General features: G+C 47.1%; 1 protein-coding gene across 1 annotated transcript in view; it reads right to left on the bottom strand.

Annotated features, from left to right (window-relative positions):
• LOC142563603 (uncharacterized) overlaps window positions 1–18,971 on the bottom strand; it is an 85,095-nt gene extending 66,124 nt beyond the window's left edge. Inside the window, exon 1 of the mRNA XM_075674181.1 lies at window positions 18,491–18,971. Coding sequence (XP_075530296.1) covers window positions 18,491–18,833 — 343 coding nt within the window. The 5' untranslated portion in view covers window positions 18,834–18,971. The remainder of the gene's footprint in view (window positions 1–18,490) is intronic.
• Between the last annotated feature and the right edge of the window lie 294 nt (window positions 18,972–19,265).

The raw sequence follows: 19,265 nt of genomic DNA, 5'->3' as shown, positions 1-19,265 counted from the left end.
TAATAAGGCTGTGTTTTGAGAAAGTTTGCGCCAAAATTTTTACGTGCGCAAGATCTTACTTAATGAAAGGTGAAAACTTTGGAGGAAAATAGAGCCTGCATATGCAAGGTGTTCCAGCTAACTTTAGCCAGAGCTTTAAAATATGCCGATGCACTCTATATAAGACGACGCGACCAAATGCATGTTGTGGCTCACTTTTGTATGGAGTGTGTCACGCTAATTTCTGTATTTCGCTTAAATATATAATTAGTCAAGACTAATACAAACATGAATGCAGACGAGCATTTACCATATATTACACGTTACCCAATGGAAAATCTGGAAATCAAACAAGGGGTGTTCCAATTGCTGCTGAGTTTAGATGGAAAAAAATCTAGTGGACCTGACAGAATTTGTCCTGAATTTCTTAAACGCTACGCTGGAGGGATGTCATACTTCTTAACGATAATTTTCGAGAAATCATTACATACGCATTCTCTACCCACAGACTGGCGCAGGGCTGTAGTTGTACCAGTGCATAAAGGCGGTGATCGCACACTTGTAAATAATTACCGTCCTATTTCACTCGCATGTATCAGTTGTAAACTTCTGGAACACATCATCGCAAAACATATTTTACAATTTCTAGAAGGGAATAGTTTACTTTACTCATACCAGTACGGCTTCCGTACTGGACTATCTACCATTACACAATTAATTGAAGTAGTTCATGATCTCGCTGCCGCCTTAGATGAGAAGCACCAGATTGACGTCATTTGTATAGATTTTGCGAAAGCCTTCGATAAGGTTCCGCATAATAAGCTGATCTTTAAACTGAGAGAAATGGGTATCGATGAAAGGTTAGTGCTATGGATAAAAGAATATTTAAGTGATCGTAAACAGACTGTAAGTTTAGATGGCAGCCTGTCGAGTCCACTCCAAGTGCTTTCAGCTGTTTCTCAGGGGTCAGTCTTGGGCCCACTGTTATTTCTTATATATATAAACGATATCTCTTCTGTTGTTGAAGAACCGGTAAAAATGAAGCTTTTTGCAGATGATTGCCTAATTTATTCTACCGTAACCAATGTTCAGGATCAACTCAGAATTAGTCGTTGTTTAGAAAATTTCAGCCGATGGTGTAAATTATGGAGCATGCATATAAACTACATTAAATCAACACACACACATATTACTAAGAAAGTAAACGTTCTGCCTTTTAACTATTACATCGATGGTAATTTGTTAGTTCGTGCTAACCAGTTTAAATATTTAGGTGTTACAGTTAGGCATAATCTGACATGGCAAACGCACATAGAAAATCTGTGCTCGAAGGCGAATCAGAGATTAGGTTTCTTAAGGCAAAAACTAGGTCAAGCTTCGCGAGAAGTAAAGCTTATAGCTTATAAAACTTTTGTTAGACCTTTACTTGAATATGCCTCAGTCATCTGGAGCCCTCATCAGAAAGAAATGACTACAAAGTTAGAAAAAGTTCAACGTCGTGCCGCGCGCTTCATATGCTCAAAGTACCGCCGTTTAGATTCCGTTACACTGATGTTGCAGTCTTGTGAACTGGAAACACTAGAAGTACGAAGGCAAAAAAATCGTCTGAAAGTGTTTTTAGAATACTACATGGACATTCAAAAATCAACAAAGATGAGTATGTGCAGCTTCCAGGAAAACGAAGCAGTCGTGTTAATCATCAATATGTTTTACGCCCATACTTTGCTCACAGTGATGTGTTCCGCTTTTCTTTTTTCCCTGCCGTGATTGAACTCTGGAACGCGATAACAAGCTTTCTGGCAGATGCCAGTGATGTTTGTGAATTTGAAAAATTGTTAAACATGTACTTTTACGATTCCGCTGCCGCTTGATGCACCTGTATGTATGGTCTGCCTGTATATATGGTCTGCCCTCCCTGTAAGAACCCTCAGCAGAGGGTTGACAGTATGAAGAACTAAATAAAATAAAATAAATAATTAACCAACTTCTGAAGCAACGAAGTTAAACAGAAAATTCTAATTAGAAAGTTGTATAGAGCGCCTTGGAAAACATCCGATTAGACATTTTCTAACTTTCTATCTGTTAAGCATTAGTGTTTTTCAGCTTACTGCGGATGCCCGCGAAATACATGCAGCAATGGTATCTCCTTATGAACAAAGTAACTATCTTCTCAAGTTTATTGCGATAAAAACGGTTTTCCTTTGCCTCAACACCGAGATGAATATGTAACCTCGTGTGGTGGGTTGGGAATGTTGACGCTGCATCCTGGATTTTCATTTCATCTCGCGCTATTGAAAACTCACTTCACTGGTGCTTTTCTTTGTCTGTGCTGACATAATGGCCTAGAAATTAGTTTCGATTGTCTCGAGTACTGACAGAACTCGTGTTCTGACTAAAACACTTCTAAGCACTTGCGCATGCACTTGACTTCATACCCGGGATGAATGTTTTCCGCAATCGTTCCCGCGGTAATTTTAAAGAAAAGAACTGAAAATAATGCGCAGCGTAATGGTACAGGGGTCCACTATATAGGGGGATGTGAACCGTTTCGCCCGCGTGGTCTTGTCTACATTTTCGGCCATCGACTTTGCCGCAAGGATTTTTTTTTTTTATGTGCTTGATAGAGAGATGCACGCCCTTTTACGTGTTCAGATGGATGGAGGAAATACGCCTCATGCATCGAACTCGTTTAAGTATCCCCTTTATTTAACAGTTGTTATGCTACAAGGTTTGTGTTGCGTGTCGGACAATTTACATGTGTGACGCAAGTAATCTGCCCACACGGCGAGGCGTTCTACGCTTTCCCGCTTCCTTCTCGCCCTTGCGCTAGATGCAGTGCGACACAGTGACAGTGGGTGCGTATGTTTTCATTGGATTTTTCACCGTTTATATACATAATCAAGATACATATCCGTTAATGCCAGTACACGTGTTGTTGTTGTTGTTGTTGTTGTTGTTGTTGTTGTTGTTGTTGTTGTTGTTGTTGTTGTTGTTGTTGTTGTTGTTGTTGTTGTTGTTGTTGTTGTTGTTGTTGTTGTTGTTGTTGTTGTTGTTGTTGTTGTTGTTGTTGTTGTTGTTGTTGTTGTTGTTGTTGTTGTTGTTGTCGTCGTCGTCGTCGTCGTCGTCGTCGTCAATATCGTTGTCGACGCCGTTGCCGTCATCGCGAGTTAATTAATTTAAATTAAATTTGGGGTTTTACCTGCCAAAACCACGATTTGATTACGAGGCACGTCGTAGTGAGGTACGCCGGAATAATTTGGACCACCTGCGGTTCTTTAACGTGCACCTAAATCTATAGATAAGCACACGGGTGTTTTCGCCGCCCTGGCGCTCTTTGGCCACATTTGGCCCTTGCGCCACAAAACACCACGTTCATCATGTTTTCGCCGCCATCGAAATGCGGCCGCCGTGGCGGGGATTTGATCCCGCGACGTCATGTCTCTGCAGCCCAACACCATAGCCATGTGCACTAAGCAACCGCGGCGGGCATCCTCGAGTTGGATCCTTCTTTATATCATATATGCATACAGATGCAGATTGGAAGCAGGCCAGTTTGAGTAATCTCCTGTCCGGTACATGTCTTTGTGTGGCGACGACTATCGCGCGGAGCTCTGTGTAGCCAACTTGTAAGACCAATCGACGAAGGCGCACGTGGTGCACCGACCCCGAACCATCGCAGAAGCGACCCCGAATGCCGAGAAGCAGACACTCGGCGTGTGCGCGTTGACGGTTTCGGAAGCCCTGCAGCACCTCAACGGCGATAGTCTTGGCACACTGCAAAAAACGCGCAAATGAACTGAACCCACGTCGTAGGTTCAAAACGTGAACAAGCGGCGACAAAACTGGAGCTTCGCGCAATTTTGCACGGGTACTCGTCTGTCTTGGTCAATCATTGGGCCGCCAAGTCCATCCAAGTGCAACAAACACAGTGGGAAGTCGACGCAAGGAATTTAGAAAGGAGGGAAAGTGCCTGCGCAAACAAGCAATATCCTTTGCTCCGACAGCACATGCATGGCACTGCGTGACCGGGAGCTCCGAGGCGCAATTAACGGCGCCACCTACAGCAGCAAGATTGCATGCTGGCGCATAATAGAGCCAGGAAATAGGACTATCATTAAGCGGATGCACATCCATGTTGGAATCACTGGCAAGGAGCGGGTCCACGAACTGGCGAGCGAGGCACGACTCAATCGCCGCTCGCAACCCATCGCGGCTCGTCCCGGACGTTCTAAAGCGAGGCCCACGAAGAAGAACGGTGCTGCCTCCAGAAACGCCGCTGAGAGAACAGCACGGCTGCGATCGCTGATCAAGACGATCGACCCTCATTCCGGAGAGCAATCTCAAGGAGCACGAGTCATCTTAACCAAGGCAAGAGCAGGTTACGCCATGACAGACGAAAGAAAGAAAGCAAGTGGAGGAAAGGCAGGGAGGTCAACCAGACGAGCGTCCGGTCTGCTACCCTGCACTGGGGGTAAGGGAAAAGGAAATAAAGAGAGGGAGAGAGCGAGCATTGCGTACACGTGGGAGGATGCACGGGGACATGTGCAAGCAGTCTCTTAAACCGATGCATTTCAAGTGTGGTGCGCACTAGTGCACGAATCGCTTTTTGTGCCATTTACGGGTGTGGCCATGGACGGTCCGACCATCTTTGACTCGGAGAACAGTCTCGAGTCCACTCGGCCTAAGGTTGTCCCGAGACAGAGAGACGCGTTGTACGTCGTAGCGAGGACAGGTACACGATAGGTGCTCGATGGTATGCTCGCACCTACAGCAGTCGCACATCGAGCTCTCGGCCATTATGCGATAGGAGCAAGCGTTCGCGAACGCCACTTCGAGCCACAAGCGGCACAGCAAGGTTGTTTCGCCGCGGGAAAGGCTAGATGGCACTTGTAGCCGTAGCAAGGGGTCCAGCTTATACGCAATCGGCAATTGAAGGCACTTGAACGCCATAAAGACACGTTTTGCGTGCAAGCAGACGAGGAAAAAAAGTGGCACCGTGTCGAACCGAACCCATCGCGCGCACAATTTATGCCACGTGACCGATGTGTAAAGCTCACGCCCTGGCCCTGGCTTTGGCAACACTGTAGCTTAGGCCAAGCTGGGCTGCACATGACATCGATGGCGAGAGCTCTTATTTTCTTATATGCCGCTCGCTACATACCGAGCCAGTGACGTCGTCGCCACGTGGCAGTGGTTGGGGTGCGGCATGTTTGTAATGATAATGCATATATATATATATATATATATATATATATATATATATATATATATATATATATAAAGCCTTTGACAACAGCTACACTTGACGAAACTTCGTGTGATTGACTGTGATTGATCGATCGATTGCCTGTACAGTAAATGGGTGATTACGCTTCTCGCTGCCGTCGCATACTCAGCACTAGCAGAGCCGACCACTTCCGGAATCACGTGCAAATCTTGGTCTTACGTAGTTCGTGTCAGCTGCCCGCGCTGCAAAATGTAATTTTAAACTGGGCGATACAAATGGCAGACGAACGCGGGACAAGAGAGAGACACGAGATCGCGGAACGGAGAGCCGTGCACGACAAAGCCGGCATGGCCGTCTATGTAGTGAGCAGCGGGAGGACTGCGGAAACGTCGCACGGGGGTCGCATACCCGACGAGCCCGGCGGGGCCCCGCCGGCGTGACGGTGGGGCAACGCCCGCTAATGACGCCATTAGCGCCGTCGCCGGGGCTCCAGAGGTGAGCGCCGTGCGCGCGCCACGCTCGTTATCGAGCGAGAAGCGCGCACACCCCACCCCCGCCCTCCTGGAGCGGCGAGGGCTGGTGTCACGTGGCCAGAACCCGGCGCCGCTCGTGTGATGTGCGCCCGGCAAGAGCACCCCGCCGGCGGGAAGCGGCCCCAGGAGCCAAGGTTAACGGCACTCTGTGCTGGTGTCGAGCTCATTCACTGGAGTCGTGCCTTCGTTTTATTCCAATTAAAAGGCAGTTTCACGTACGTGGGTTGCTTCGACAACGAAACGCCGAAAACGCTAAGTGTGCCGTATAAGAAGAAGACTCGACTGCCGACACGTCAGGGCATCTCAATAAGCGGTGGCCACTTCGCAAAGAAGTACAGTCCCCGTAGCGAAATCGACTGAGGCATCAAGTTCAATTCAGAGAATCACTCTTTCAAGACCCGATTTGCGCTCACTTGTAGAGGGAAGTTGGTCACCAACAGAGAAAATTAAGGATAAGGTTTCGCTTTATTTTCGCGTCCGAACAGCAGCGTATGACGTCACCTATTTCAAAGAGTTTTCGCATATTTTGAGCAATCCTCGTCAGAAACAGTTCTCAAAACTCACTTGGTTGAGTCCCCGGTTTAATTTAAAATGAAGTACCTGTAATCGTTGTTTATAGATAAATTATTAGCCACTGCCGCTAGAGCTCTCCTCAGAAGACTTGTGTACCCTGCCGAAGAAGAACACAACAGTCCACAGCGTGTACCCCCGACCCTGAGAGCAAATATATACGTAGCACCCATAGCAAGAAACGTGCACCGAGAATACAACAAAAGAGAAGACAAGCGAGAGACACCGCGCTACAAAAAAAAAAATGCTAAACAAAGAAATCAACAAGTCAGAAATAAGGTACACGGACGCCGCCAGATACTAGGCAGGGAGGTTATGTTGTCTGCGTAACCAACAAGCAGAACGAACAGATAGCAGCAACATCAGTATATAGCTCCTAAGGGCATTGAGGTAGCCGAGCAGGTCGCCATAGCAATGGCCATACAGACCTGCCGATGTGACGAGGCGGTCATCGTCGTCACAGACTCGCAGGCAGCCTGTCACCATTTTCGTGCATGAAGAATTAGCAAGAACGCACTGAACATCATCAAGAACCAAGACATCCCAGAAACGTGCATTGAATGAACGCCGGGACACGAATCCTTGGTGGGAAACCGAGCGGCTCCCGCCGCCGCCCGAGAAGATGTACGCCGGGCTACCATGACATCATCTACCGTCAGACCAAGAAGAAATGATAGAAAGAAAATACCGCAACATTCTGGCACATTACAAGAAGAACAGGAGGGTGGGAATATTCATCACCACACGCCAAGCTTAACAGATAAGAAGCCGTCATACTATACGTCGACTTCAAATGGGCAGTTATCTCCACGGCACTCTACCACACCCAACGTGCCCCTCAAAATTTACAAGAGACTGTCCGTTCTGCAATACATCAAACACGCTTGACCGCATGGTCGGGGAATGCAAAAAGAGCCCGCGGGCAGCGCCTATCCAAGCAGCAACAGAAGACCAGCGGGAGGCACAGCTGACAAGCCCAAAACCTGAGGACCAACTACGACTGGCGAACAGGGCCAGGCTGTCAGCACAGGGCCACGGCTACCTGTAATAGGGTGGCCGCCCACCTTCGGGCATCCGCAGCTTTGTCTCTGAGATAAAGTTTATTCACTCACAGGCATACAGTCTCCAGTAGACGCTGTCCAAAACTGCATGCTGAGAATACAAGGAGGTATAGAGCGGGCGGAACTGAAGCACGCCTTTAGTTTTTGCTTCTTTTCTGACTTACCATAGCAAGAGCAATAACTCTGGTACTTCATAAACGTTCAACATAACAATGCACGCTAACCTAACGTTACTCTTTCGTGTTCCTTTAACCACCGATCCTACTTTTTCCGCGTGCGTTATACATCCACCGTTAGCCATCTCGAGAATGTATATGACACAAAGAAAGTGGAAGGCTTCTTATAGTTCAATTCTAAAATTACCGATTAAGGTATGCAGAATAAATTTTTAGGCATCTGGATAGAACTAACTGAGTCGTTGCATGCAGCCATACAAACACAACAAAATACTGAGTTGTACAGGTATGCACTTAATACGCAATTTCGACATTTTTGTTTTTTCTTGGAAACCGAACGCAGATTCGGTATAAAATAAGCGGGAAAAAATTAGCAGATACGCCCGAAAGGCGAAGCACCGATTGCGATAGCAAATTAGTAGCTATATGTGGCTTTGTCCTGCCTCGCGCGCCACAGGAGAGGGCGCGCATCCGGTCCGCGTTCCTCGCTCCCGCACGCGAGATTGAACCGCGCTCGCCGGCTCACCCTCGCACGCTCTCACTCGTATACGGAACCTCACGGCGACGGCAGAAATGCTTCCGGATTGTCCACATAATTTCTATCACAATAAAACGAAAAAAAAAAGAAAGCGTGTTGTCTTCGCGATGTTTACAAACTTCCTGTAATATTGTTCTCCAGTGCGCGCAAGGCTGCCGCACGTGAAAAGATCCTGCATTTGAAGACGTTAGACTTTCGGGAACAAAATATATCTATATATAGAATAAAATAAGTTTTGCGTATGGTTTCCTCCAATACTAATCTTTTCAAATGAAAGCGGTCTTCGGCAACTACCGATTTTTTTTAATTATTATTATTGCGATAGCAGTATGCGCTTGAAGCGCGTTCGCGTCGCCGTTGTACTGCGTGACGGCGTCGCTCGCGTCCGAACGCCGAGAGGGCCTCGACTGCAGAGACGCGTAGTGCGTTGGCTGAAAAAACAGGCGACAGCGGAGTGGACGCTGCGCTCAATCGGCGCTGCACAGAATGCATGGAGCCGGGGCAGCGCTCGCCTCCGCTGCTGCGTGCAACCACTGCAGTGTGAGCGGAGCGGTAAACAGCACGCTAACGTTATCCCGTGCATTTCACTCCATGCTGATTAACGCCAATGGCGCGGCGCTCCGCACGACGCCATCTTTGCGAGACGCCGCCCATATAGTGGCCGGGCGTGAGTGCTGCGTCGCGGCAACGCGTCGCTTCCGCGTGCGCATGCGTTCAGAACGCCCTCCGACGAGTTCGAGTGCAACGCTCAACCTTGCCGTCTCTATCACTGCATCGCCGTCCGCCGAAACGGCCAGTCTTATACGGTGCATTTATTCCGCTGTGTTTTACTTTCGTGCACGATATTTGCGACATTATTAGTGTGCACATACTGTCTCCTTGATCTACGGGTAATAATTGTTACGGACGGTGAACTTCACTTGATGCTCTGGAGCGTAAATAGCTCAGAATGAAAGACTTTCTATAACTACTTCGCATTATATCCAAATAAGGCAGAATGTGTGCAGGAAGATAAAGGCTTGAGGCGATCGACAGAGGGCAAACAAGGGAAGCCCCACATTTGCGAAGGATAATTGTACAACTCTATGAATTCTCTGTTGCACTTCTATTCGTTAAACGCTCTTTGAAAAAGGCCGTTAAAAATCAATTTGAGCTTCTCTAAGCGATTTATGCTGGAGTCGTCGTTCCGACGTGGGGACTTGTTTGAGTTTATTGAATGTTACATGGGGAGTTACATATGGAGAATGGTATACAGACCCTTAGTGTGAACACTGCAATGGGACCTCTTGTTAAAATATGTTAAAAATAACACAACATAACAGAGGCAATTCCGAAATTCAGGCATACAATACAAGCAAACAGAATCAATTGCGAAACACAAGCAAATAATACATACAAGTACAGGGAGTAGGCAAGAATAGGAAATAACGAACAGAAGACCTAATCAAAATTGAATAACACATGCAAATAAGTGAGTATATAAGCGAAGGCATAACGAAGTGTCACATATACAATCAATAGAAGTTGAACACTAATAAATCACACGACGTGAAGTAACTGTACGAACATAAATAAGAATACACGAAATGCACTGGAGTGGATGGAGAAAGAAGTAACGACAGCGATCGTCATATAAATCAACTGCTCATGAACAGGCGAACTGAACGTTTGAAAATTATTAATGAGGAAGAGGTTTTAGCCTCCAAGGGTATACTATTTTCCACACTTTGATGGCAGCGGATTGGGCGACCGCCTTTGAATGTTGTAGCGCGTAGTATCGCGTTACTGTGTGAATTTTCTGGTTTACATTTTTTTCCTCTTCTTCTTCTTTCTCCTTTTATTCCCTTTACCCCTTTCCCCAGCACAGGGTAGCCAGCCGGTACTTACACTGGCTAACCTCCCTGTCTTTCCTCCCCTCTGTCTCCTCCTCCTCCCTTGATGGCAGCGAAGCTTACGGTATTTTGTCCGTAATTAGTGCGAGCCCTAGGCAGTAAAATATTATTATTGTGGGGAAAACGTGTATTATTAGAATTAGACGTAAATTTCTTTCCTGTGATATAAAGAAGACTTGGATTATGCCTTGTCTTGATATCTAAAGAACATATGGACACTCACGCGCCTTAAGTTAGCTATAACGCCCAGAAAGACTAATAATTTTCCCTCTTTCGATGCTGGTCGCAGGGAGCGATATAGGTCACGTTTCATCAAGGGTCTAACTGGAGCAATCACCCGACGGTTCTGTAGGTATTGCGTTCAACTGCATAACACGCGGCCGCAGGCTAGCGTAGGCCAAGGTGTCGTTCATGGCCATAGACAATTAATTATACAGTTTCTTTTCATTGTGATATATCTGCAGGTTGCAACCAACCCCTCTGTTATGCTTAACTGTGAGTAACTTAGGCTGCATCATACAAGGAGCAAGAGCCTCTGTCAGGCATCATGGCCTTTAGCTCTTGGCCTTTAGCTCTTGTAAGAGAGGGCACCCCAATAAACTTCAAACTTCAAATTACGTTGGGATTAATCTTGAAACGTGGTTTCTTAGTAGAAAACATTCTTTCCATGTCTAACTTAACTGATCTTCACGTATCTTCTTCACGTACCTTCAACGGTTATCTTCTGATATGCTCGAGAAAGAAAAATATGGGCAGAAGCTATCGGAGGACAACTGTCAAAGTCAATCGACAGCTTCAGAGATAAGCTACTGGGGACGCTTATTCGTAAGCTCTACTATTGGTTAATGCTATAGACATATGAGGTTTTGCACTGCCTCCAGTACATCGTCCTGCAATACAAACCACTCAAAAACCCTTTCGAAGACACGTATAATGCGCTGGTATCAGGATCAGCCCTTGAAGTCCCCGCCGTTAACTGCAGCTGCCTACTGGATCGTCCCACTTTACTCGGCCACATGTAAAGTGCGGGAAAGTTGAGCCAGAGCCAAGGAGAGCTTCGTCTTAAAACATTCATTGGGGGCTTTCGGAAGGAAGAGCCACCCAAACCAGCGTTAGCGTCCCCGCCGACAGCTTATTAAGGATGACAATAATGACTCAGCAAATACCATTGAACAACGATGACACGACCAAGATGGCTCATATATTGGGTAACCTTCATCAAACTCACAGTGAAGAGCAATAAGGTTATTAGCATAGCGAACTTACGTCACGCAAGGAAACACGATCCTAGATGGCAAGATCACTTGAAAAATTGCGAGAATAACTGGACGAAAAAGAAAAAAAAGCATTCTAAATCAATTAGCATAGGAGAGAGAAAGGAGAAAGGCATTAACCGGAACAAACAATTCCGTTTTCTACCCTACACTAGGGGATGGGGAAGGCAGAAAGATAATAAGATAGCAGAGACACTATCACATGTGCACGGCCGGTCTCGATAAACGCTCACAATCGCATCACATGATCACAAAGAATACCAGTTAAGGCTAGAGCATTTTGTTCAGGTAATTTGTCCTCAAAAATTGTATCAGCGCCTTCGGGAGCGATGTCTAATGAGGTCGGCATTCCATAATGCCTTGTCCTGGAAATGATCTGTGAGCAACACAAGCCAACGTAGTCGCGGGTGATCGTCTCTATAGAGGCATGTATACGCTGCATCGAGGTCAGCTACAGGCAAAGCGTGTGCAAGGCCTTTCCTCGCGACCGCATGCATTTCACACGTATGCGTTTTCTTCCATTCTAATACGAAAGGCACATGGCTTCTTTAAAGCCACTTCCATCCACAGCCGACAGACCTGCGCTCAAAAAAAGCACAGCAAGGCCATTATAGTTTTCCGTGCACGAATGTATCCGGCTACAACCCGCTGGCTTTTAAAGAATGTGATTAAGACGTGTAAACAACAACTACCTCTCATTCGTTGCCCCACCACACCTTTCTTACACAGTAAATTACATCAGGATGTCAATTGTTCGTATGCTGGTTGTGTAAATAGTGTGAATGTGCTTGTGTCGCGTTATGGTATACATACGCTTCGCATATATTCCCATTTACCACGTATTGTTATGAGAGCGAGAGAGAGAGAGAGAGAGAGCGAGAGAGAGAGGAATTACAAAAAGCCATGCAGGGAAGTTAACCAGAGGTAGCTATGGTTGGATATTCCTTGCACTGAGGAAAGGGGGAAAGGGAGAGAGAGTATCCCGAACGAAGTAAACTGCCCATACAATCCAGTCCAGCGGTAACAATAAGCGTTCTCCAAGTCAGATACGTAAGCCCAAAAGAGGAACTCGAATATAGTGCACATATATAGCCTTTCGCGTGGAGGTACTACGGGAGCACTGGCAGTTAGTAAGCAGTGCTGTTCGTAAGCTTAGGGCAGCTTATAAGCATGTGTAATTTGTGCACGACATTTATCTACGGAAAGTGGTCACCTAACAAGCTTTGTGTGCTTCGAGCGAACGCGAAGTTCACCACGTCACGACGAAGGTATACACACCGAATTAAGCGTGCGAGCGTGCGTGCTCCTCGTGCGCAGAGCTATACGAACCGTGCGGCAGAGCGTTGTGTTCGGTGCCCGAAGGCCACGGACACCGAGGCCGCGAAGATAGCGAGGGCCGCTGATTTGCATCGAGACGCGCCGCGCATATTCCAGCAGCTCGGTCGACCCGTGCATGCGGTGCGGCGCCCGCTTGATTGATTTCGGAGAGCGGCCACGCCTCGACGGCCGCACGTGCGCCGGCTGCACGCGACGAAGCGTGCGATCTGCGCGTTAATTGAGGGCCGAAGCCGAGCTGTTCGCCGACGGACAGCCGAACACACTGCACGGGTAAGCGTCAACTGAGGTGGCACAGCGGAACCTCTGTTGTAACGCGATACAGCCGGTTGTTCTGTACAATCGAACTATACCACGTGGCTCACCGAGGTAATTTGACCGCCTTTCTCGAACTACAGGTGTGAACATGAAACGTTTGTCACTGCGCTGCCATCATATACGTCAATGGTGTTCACTGACGTCACAACACGCGTCTTTATCCTCTTCTGTTATAAATGAGTGACTTTACGGATATACAGGGTGTCCCAACTCTCATGCACCAAGATTTAGAAATATACGAATGCCACGTAGCTGGACAGAAGCATAGTATAGTGTTGTTTGCCGTCGCTTGGAGATACTCAAAGTATTTTCTTGCATTACGCCTAATGACATAATTACTCTTAATCAATCAATGAACTTCGCAAATATTTTTAGGCGACAAGCGTCAACGAGAAAATTGTAGAGTAACATGAAAAAATCCCCATACAGCTTTGTGTTTTTCAATACGTGCTCCATAAAGGTGGTTTTCCGAGCATGAAACAAGCCTGCTGTGAATATACGCGCAAAATTGTCATAGCTCTTGACCGCTCGAGGTACTTTGCATATATATATATATATATATATATATATATATATATATGAATCATCTGCCCAGGCGGACATCATTGCAAAACAGAAAAACTAAGTAATTCATTTAGTAATAGGCTAAGTACATTAACTTCATATAGTTACAAACTTTACGGCACATGCATGCTTATACTGGACAGTTGACTAGTATCGTCATGAAAGATAAAAGTGCAGTTTCATGTTTGCGCATTTCAATATATGACCATGCATTTAGGCCGAAATAACTGGCGTCGAATTATTCGTTCCACTTCACGGATTGTGCACCGCGAAACGCGGTTTTCTGTTCCGCCCCTGTGCGACGCACGAACGTGGCGTGCACTTTCCACGATCTTATTCCGACTGGCGTTGTGCGCTTCACTCCCGACTGGCCGCAGATTCCGCAGCGAGATTTTACCGCTCCGAATGGCCAAGCTTCATTTTGCCATCGTCGTGTGTGCAGAGTCAAGTTCTTGGCGACCTTTACCATTGCTTTACTATAGAGTGTCCTGAATTTGACACAGAATGCAAAGTATGAATAAATTAACTTCAACGCAAGATGCCACCACACTCAAGTGCAAGTGATTGGATGATAACTTGTTTGTTCTTACTCAGTGTATTGAAATATCAAAAGCAGAAAGCAGACCGTTGTATGTGGCCTTTTTACATATTACAGGAGCGTACGACAACGTAGACCGCAACATTTTGTGGGATATTCTGGAAGGAGAAGGCTTAGATAACGATTGTCTACAGCTTTTGAGAGAGATTTACCTAGAAAATACCGTTTGCGTTGAATTGGAAGGGATGAGGAGCGAGGAAAAAGTGCATATCAACAAGAGACTGAGGCAGGGGTGCCCTTTATGCCCGCTGCTGTTTATGATGTGCATGGTGAGGATGGAGAGGGCGCTAAAAGGAAGTAATATCGGGTTTAATCTCTCATACAAACAGGCGGGTACAGTAGTAGAGCATGCAACTCCCAGGTTTATCTTATGCGGACGACATTGTGTTGCTAGCTAACAAGCAAAGTGATTTGCAATTAACGTCTGGCTAATATCTGTGGACAGGAAGGCAACAATTTAGGTTTGAAATTTAGTGTTAGATAATCAGGTGTTATGGTATTCAATGAAAGCAGTGAACAGACAGTGGAGATACAGGGCCAGGAAATACCTCGGGCAACGGAATATAAATACCTTGGTATATGGATAAACGAAGGCAATAGGTATGCGGAAACACAGTAAAAACCAATAACAGTGAAGGGGAAGAGAAATTCAGCCATAGTGACGCACAGAGCGCTATGGGGATACAATAGGTACGAGGTCCTCCGAGGTATGTGGAAAGCTGTAATGGTTCCAGGACTTACTTTTGGAAATTCGGTTGTTTGCTTTAAATCAGGGGTACAATCAGGACTCGACGGGAACCAAAGGTCAGTGAGTCGCCTCGCATTGGGCGCTCACGGGAAGACTACAAATGAAGCTGTGCAGGGTTATATGGGCTGGACTAGTTTTGAAGTGAGGGAAGCTCGCAGTAAAATTGCGTATGAAGGACGGCTGAGGAATATGGAAGAAAGTAAATGGGCTGGGAGAGTGTTCAGGTATCTGTACAGGAAAAACATTGATTCATAGTGGAGGGAAAGAACTAGGAAGCTTACCAGCAAGTATGCGGCCTGTAGGGTGGGCAACACACCAACAAAGAAGGTCAAGCGGAAAGTCAGAGAGGCTGAAATAATTTCATGGGTGGCGGCAATGGAAAAGAAACCTGCCATGAGTAACTACTTAAGAGAAAAAAACGAAATCAGGAACGAAACCATTTATGATAACTGAAAAGGAAGCTCATTACTTTTCGAAGCGAGATCGGGATGCCTTAGAACACGCGCCTATAAAGTGAGATATAAGAAGGAAGAAGAAGCATGTGCTTGCTGCGGTAAAGCTAGGGAAACTGTGGAGCATGTTTTATTGGAATGTGAAGACGTCTACCTGCAGCGGTCGATTTAGGCACCACTGGCCTCCTTGAAGCCCTTGGGTTCAGCGGGAGCAGTGGTAAAGCAAACATGCCCGCAATAGGCATTAGTAAGAGGCGATTGGAGGATTGGTGGAAGAAAAGTAGGGAAACGACTATAAAGACGAAGACGTACAAAAGCACAGTTCGCAATAGGGGATCAGAAAATTTGGGCGTGGGAGTTCATAGTGTTTATATATATATATATATATATATATATATATATATATATATATATATATATATATTTATTGTTTAACTTAGGTAGGACACAAGGCAGTATAATAGCAAGAGCTTGGTGGCGCAACCCACCGCCCCGTTCTACAGGAGACGCTCATAACATCCATCCATTCATCCAGTGATATTTTGTTTCCACGAGGAGATCGAATTTTCAGGCGAGATGTGACTCGGCTCGTTATCATATTCGTACATATTTGCCAAGGATATCTTAGTGAAAATGTTTACAAATTCGCACGTGTACATGCGTGACACATCTTTAGATCGCTTTATTTCTTTCCTTTTTCTTTTGTTTCCTTTCATGTGTACGGTAAAATTTGTGTACGCACTTATGAAGTCGTGGCATGCAGGTGTAAGTGTAATGCTTATTTCAGCGAAATCAACTGCGATAAGGCACCGTTTGAGCTTTATATCGTGAGCGCTGACGCAATTATTGTATCGAATTTTGTGAGCTGTAGGAACCAAGATTTTTGTATAATTTATGAGCCATTTACAAAAAAAATCATGATACCTCTAAATTAATTAATGCTCTTGTGACAGACTTGTATACGTGCTGGACTTGCAACTGCCTAAAAAACGCAGATTCAGAGTACAATATTCAAGCTTGTTCTTGTTTAAAAGCAACTATCCGTGAAGTGTCTGGAATAAAGAAGATTTCCTATACTGCCTCTATCTGACTATGCGAAAATTTCCTATGTATGCAAATTTTTTTTTCTATGCTTTCTTTTTCATTTGCAACTGACTGTCCAGCGTTTGGGTGATAAACAGCTGGAGGGATTTACGTTGCCTGTCATCATCCTTCATTCATAATAAATAGATGCAAAGCAATTACAATGTTGAGCACCTTGCCATCGTATATATATATATCATAGACGTATGCCATTGAAGTCTAGGCCAAGGACGCTTTAAGAAATTGTTTGGAGTTCTGCGCATCGGAGGAAAACGCCACGATAAACGTCGCCGTATACCTGTGAAACAAGGTGCGTGGCTCGACTATTGTTAGTAATCCATTATGAAAACGACCAACGGGCGGACACAAGCCCCCCTCTCCCCCTTGTTTCCTCCTCTCCTGTCGGTCTCACCGTCCGTTGGTGCAGTGCCTTCGGCATGGCTTGTCCGTTCACATGCTTAGACGTGATCTCTAAACAAGCGCGACTGCGGACACCCTCTCAATTTTTTCTTGGTGCTATGTCATAAAACACTGCGCTCACACATGCTTCCCTCTGAAATCGTCGCCATCAGCTAGCAGTCTTCATTGTTACAACGTGTTAGCGATAACCATACGCACAAATTTAACTGTTTATGCAATAATTATTTTGTCTTAATTGCTGCTGTGTTTTATGAATTATTGCAAATTATTTGCTGCATATTCAACCCCTTGCTCTCCACCCTTTGTGTAGTAAACCTCCTCCCTCCACCCCTCCACAGGGTTCTGTAAAAAAAAAAGAAGACCCTGGACCGCATGCAGTATTCAGAAAGTGGTTTTGGCACGTAAAACCCCATAATTTTTTTTTTTTTGAATAAACCTTCCATCATAACGTATGTGTTCTCTGGCCGGTCATATCGAGATACAACAGCGTATAATGGGCTGCATGGGATGAGGCGCGACGAAATGTTGGCCGACCTCGATGACAGTGTAAACCACGGTCGCGTGGATCACGTGGGTCGCATAACGGAAGTTTCCACGTCTCGTGGACTTACTGGCCAGGCACCAACTGACACAAGTATAATAATCTCACATCCCTATGGTTTGACTATACGTGAGGGACGTTCAGCCGATTAATTTCGACCACCTGTACGTCTTTCCTATACTTGGACGAAAGTATTACTGCACGAGCATTACTGCAGCATGCCGTTTTCCTTCGCGGAATGCAACCGTCAGAACACGAACCCGCGACTTCGCACCGGCAGTGCACACCAGTATACAGGAACGGGTTTCCCCGCTTTTCTTTTAACGCATCAGGGGAAAGAGTTTATCAAGGGACAGTGCATGCATATGCGCAGCACTTCGCAGGCTCGCATGCAGCCGCGCTCGACCGACTCGGCATACCGGGTTATTGCACGATGACCACCAGTGTTGTCGCAGCAGAGGCGGCTTCTCGCTTGACGCGGAGGAGAGAACCGATCTCCACTGGAGATCAGTCAGGCTCGCGCACCGTCACTGGCTGACTGAGCTTGTTTTTGCCACGCGGTCCATGAATGGAGCGCGCAGCCATTGCGGAGGCATTTCTCATGCTGCGCATACGTGGTGCCTCATCAAATGGCTACACGTGCGCTGTTAATTTAGCACGAGGGCAGAATCAGCCACTAGTTTCAATAATCGATGTCAGAGGCCGCAATCGCGTGAGTTCGTGCGTGTAGGAAAAGAATAGTCCCGAAAGTCACACACCATGCTTTTGTTGAGCAAAGCTCGCTTCACAACTTTACAAGTTTCTTCTAATTGCCTTTTGTAGCAGTTGTCGGCCTACAACTTGTATATACGACTGCGTATGTGTGACAGTATGACAGCCTGAGACGGGACTGGTTGATATTGACAGGGTTTTGGACACTTGACAGCAATCTCCTCACATTGACTGTCCTCCATCATGTCCTCACTGACTATGCTGTCTGCCTGTCCGATCCGCTGTAAAAAGTACGTATAGCCCCCCGCCCCAAAGCGACATTGCCTCTTTTCAGTAGTTTAGCTTTGTCTGTGGCTGCGTTTCCTGCATGCTAGCATGTGCGCCTTTATGTAATACCCAATAGGGATTCTGACGGCGCCAAACGGACGAATAAAACGGGCGTGACACACACTCTCCGACGTCAGACTCACCGGCGACGTCCGGCGGCATGCCGTGGGCCGACCCGTCGAAGCCGTGGAGGAACGGTGCACAGGGCACGAACGCGTGTCCCAGATACACGCCGGCCCTGTCGCCAGGGAAGCCGCAGTGCGGCGGCGGGTGGTGCATGGGGGGCGCCTGGGGCACCAGCGAGTGCCCCGGCGGGTGCCCCAGCACCGACGGGTGCAATCCCGCCGCATGCGAGGACACCTGGCTGTTGCCGTGATGTGTCGAGGAGGAGGAAGAAGAAGCAGGCAGTCCGGCATCGCTCAATCCCAACAGTTCCTGGATGGCGAACGGCGAGCGCTGATGTTGAGCCGCCGGGCCACGCTGCATGGCGCGACTGCGCCCCGCCGCAACCCCGCCGAACCCGTCGCCGCGTCAAGACGCCGTTATCCCGCGAACACGCACTCGTGACAGAAGCCCCGGTCCCCACCTCCGGGCACCGCGGAGGAAGCGCCGACCCTCCTCCGCCATCTGCTCCTTCCCGGATGTGGAACGAGAGGAGGAACAGGAAAGAGAAGTGCGCGCCAGGAGCGAAGAGAAGGTGGAGGAGGAGGAGGAGTTCTGACACGGCCAATCAGGCCCGCGACGCGACGCCATTGGGCCGTTCGTAACGCGACGCCGTCGGCCGCGTTTCAGTCGCAGCCAATGGAGGCCGCCGCGCTGGAGCCCTAATTGGCCGACGCTGGCGCCCTTCGGCCAATTAGGAGGCGGCCAGACCACCGTTCCGGCGGAGTAAACCGCCATCTTGAAGGAGCGCGCGCG

The sequence above is a fragment of the Dermacentor variabilis genome, chromosome 11 (genome assembly GCF_050947875.1).
Source record: "Dermacentor variabilis isolate Ectoservices chromosome 11, ASM5094787v1, whole genome shotgun sequence".
NCBI lineage: Eukaryota > Metazoa > Arthropoda > Arachnida > Ixodida > Ixodidae > Dermacentor > Dermacentor variabilis.
The sequence above is the reverse complement of the archived record's forward strand: the minus strand, read 5'-3'. Positions and strand labels throughout refer to the sequence as shown.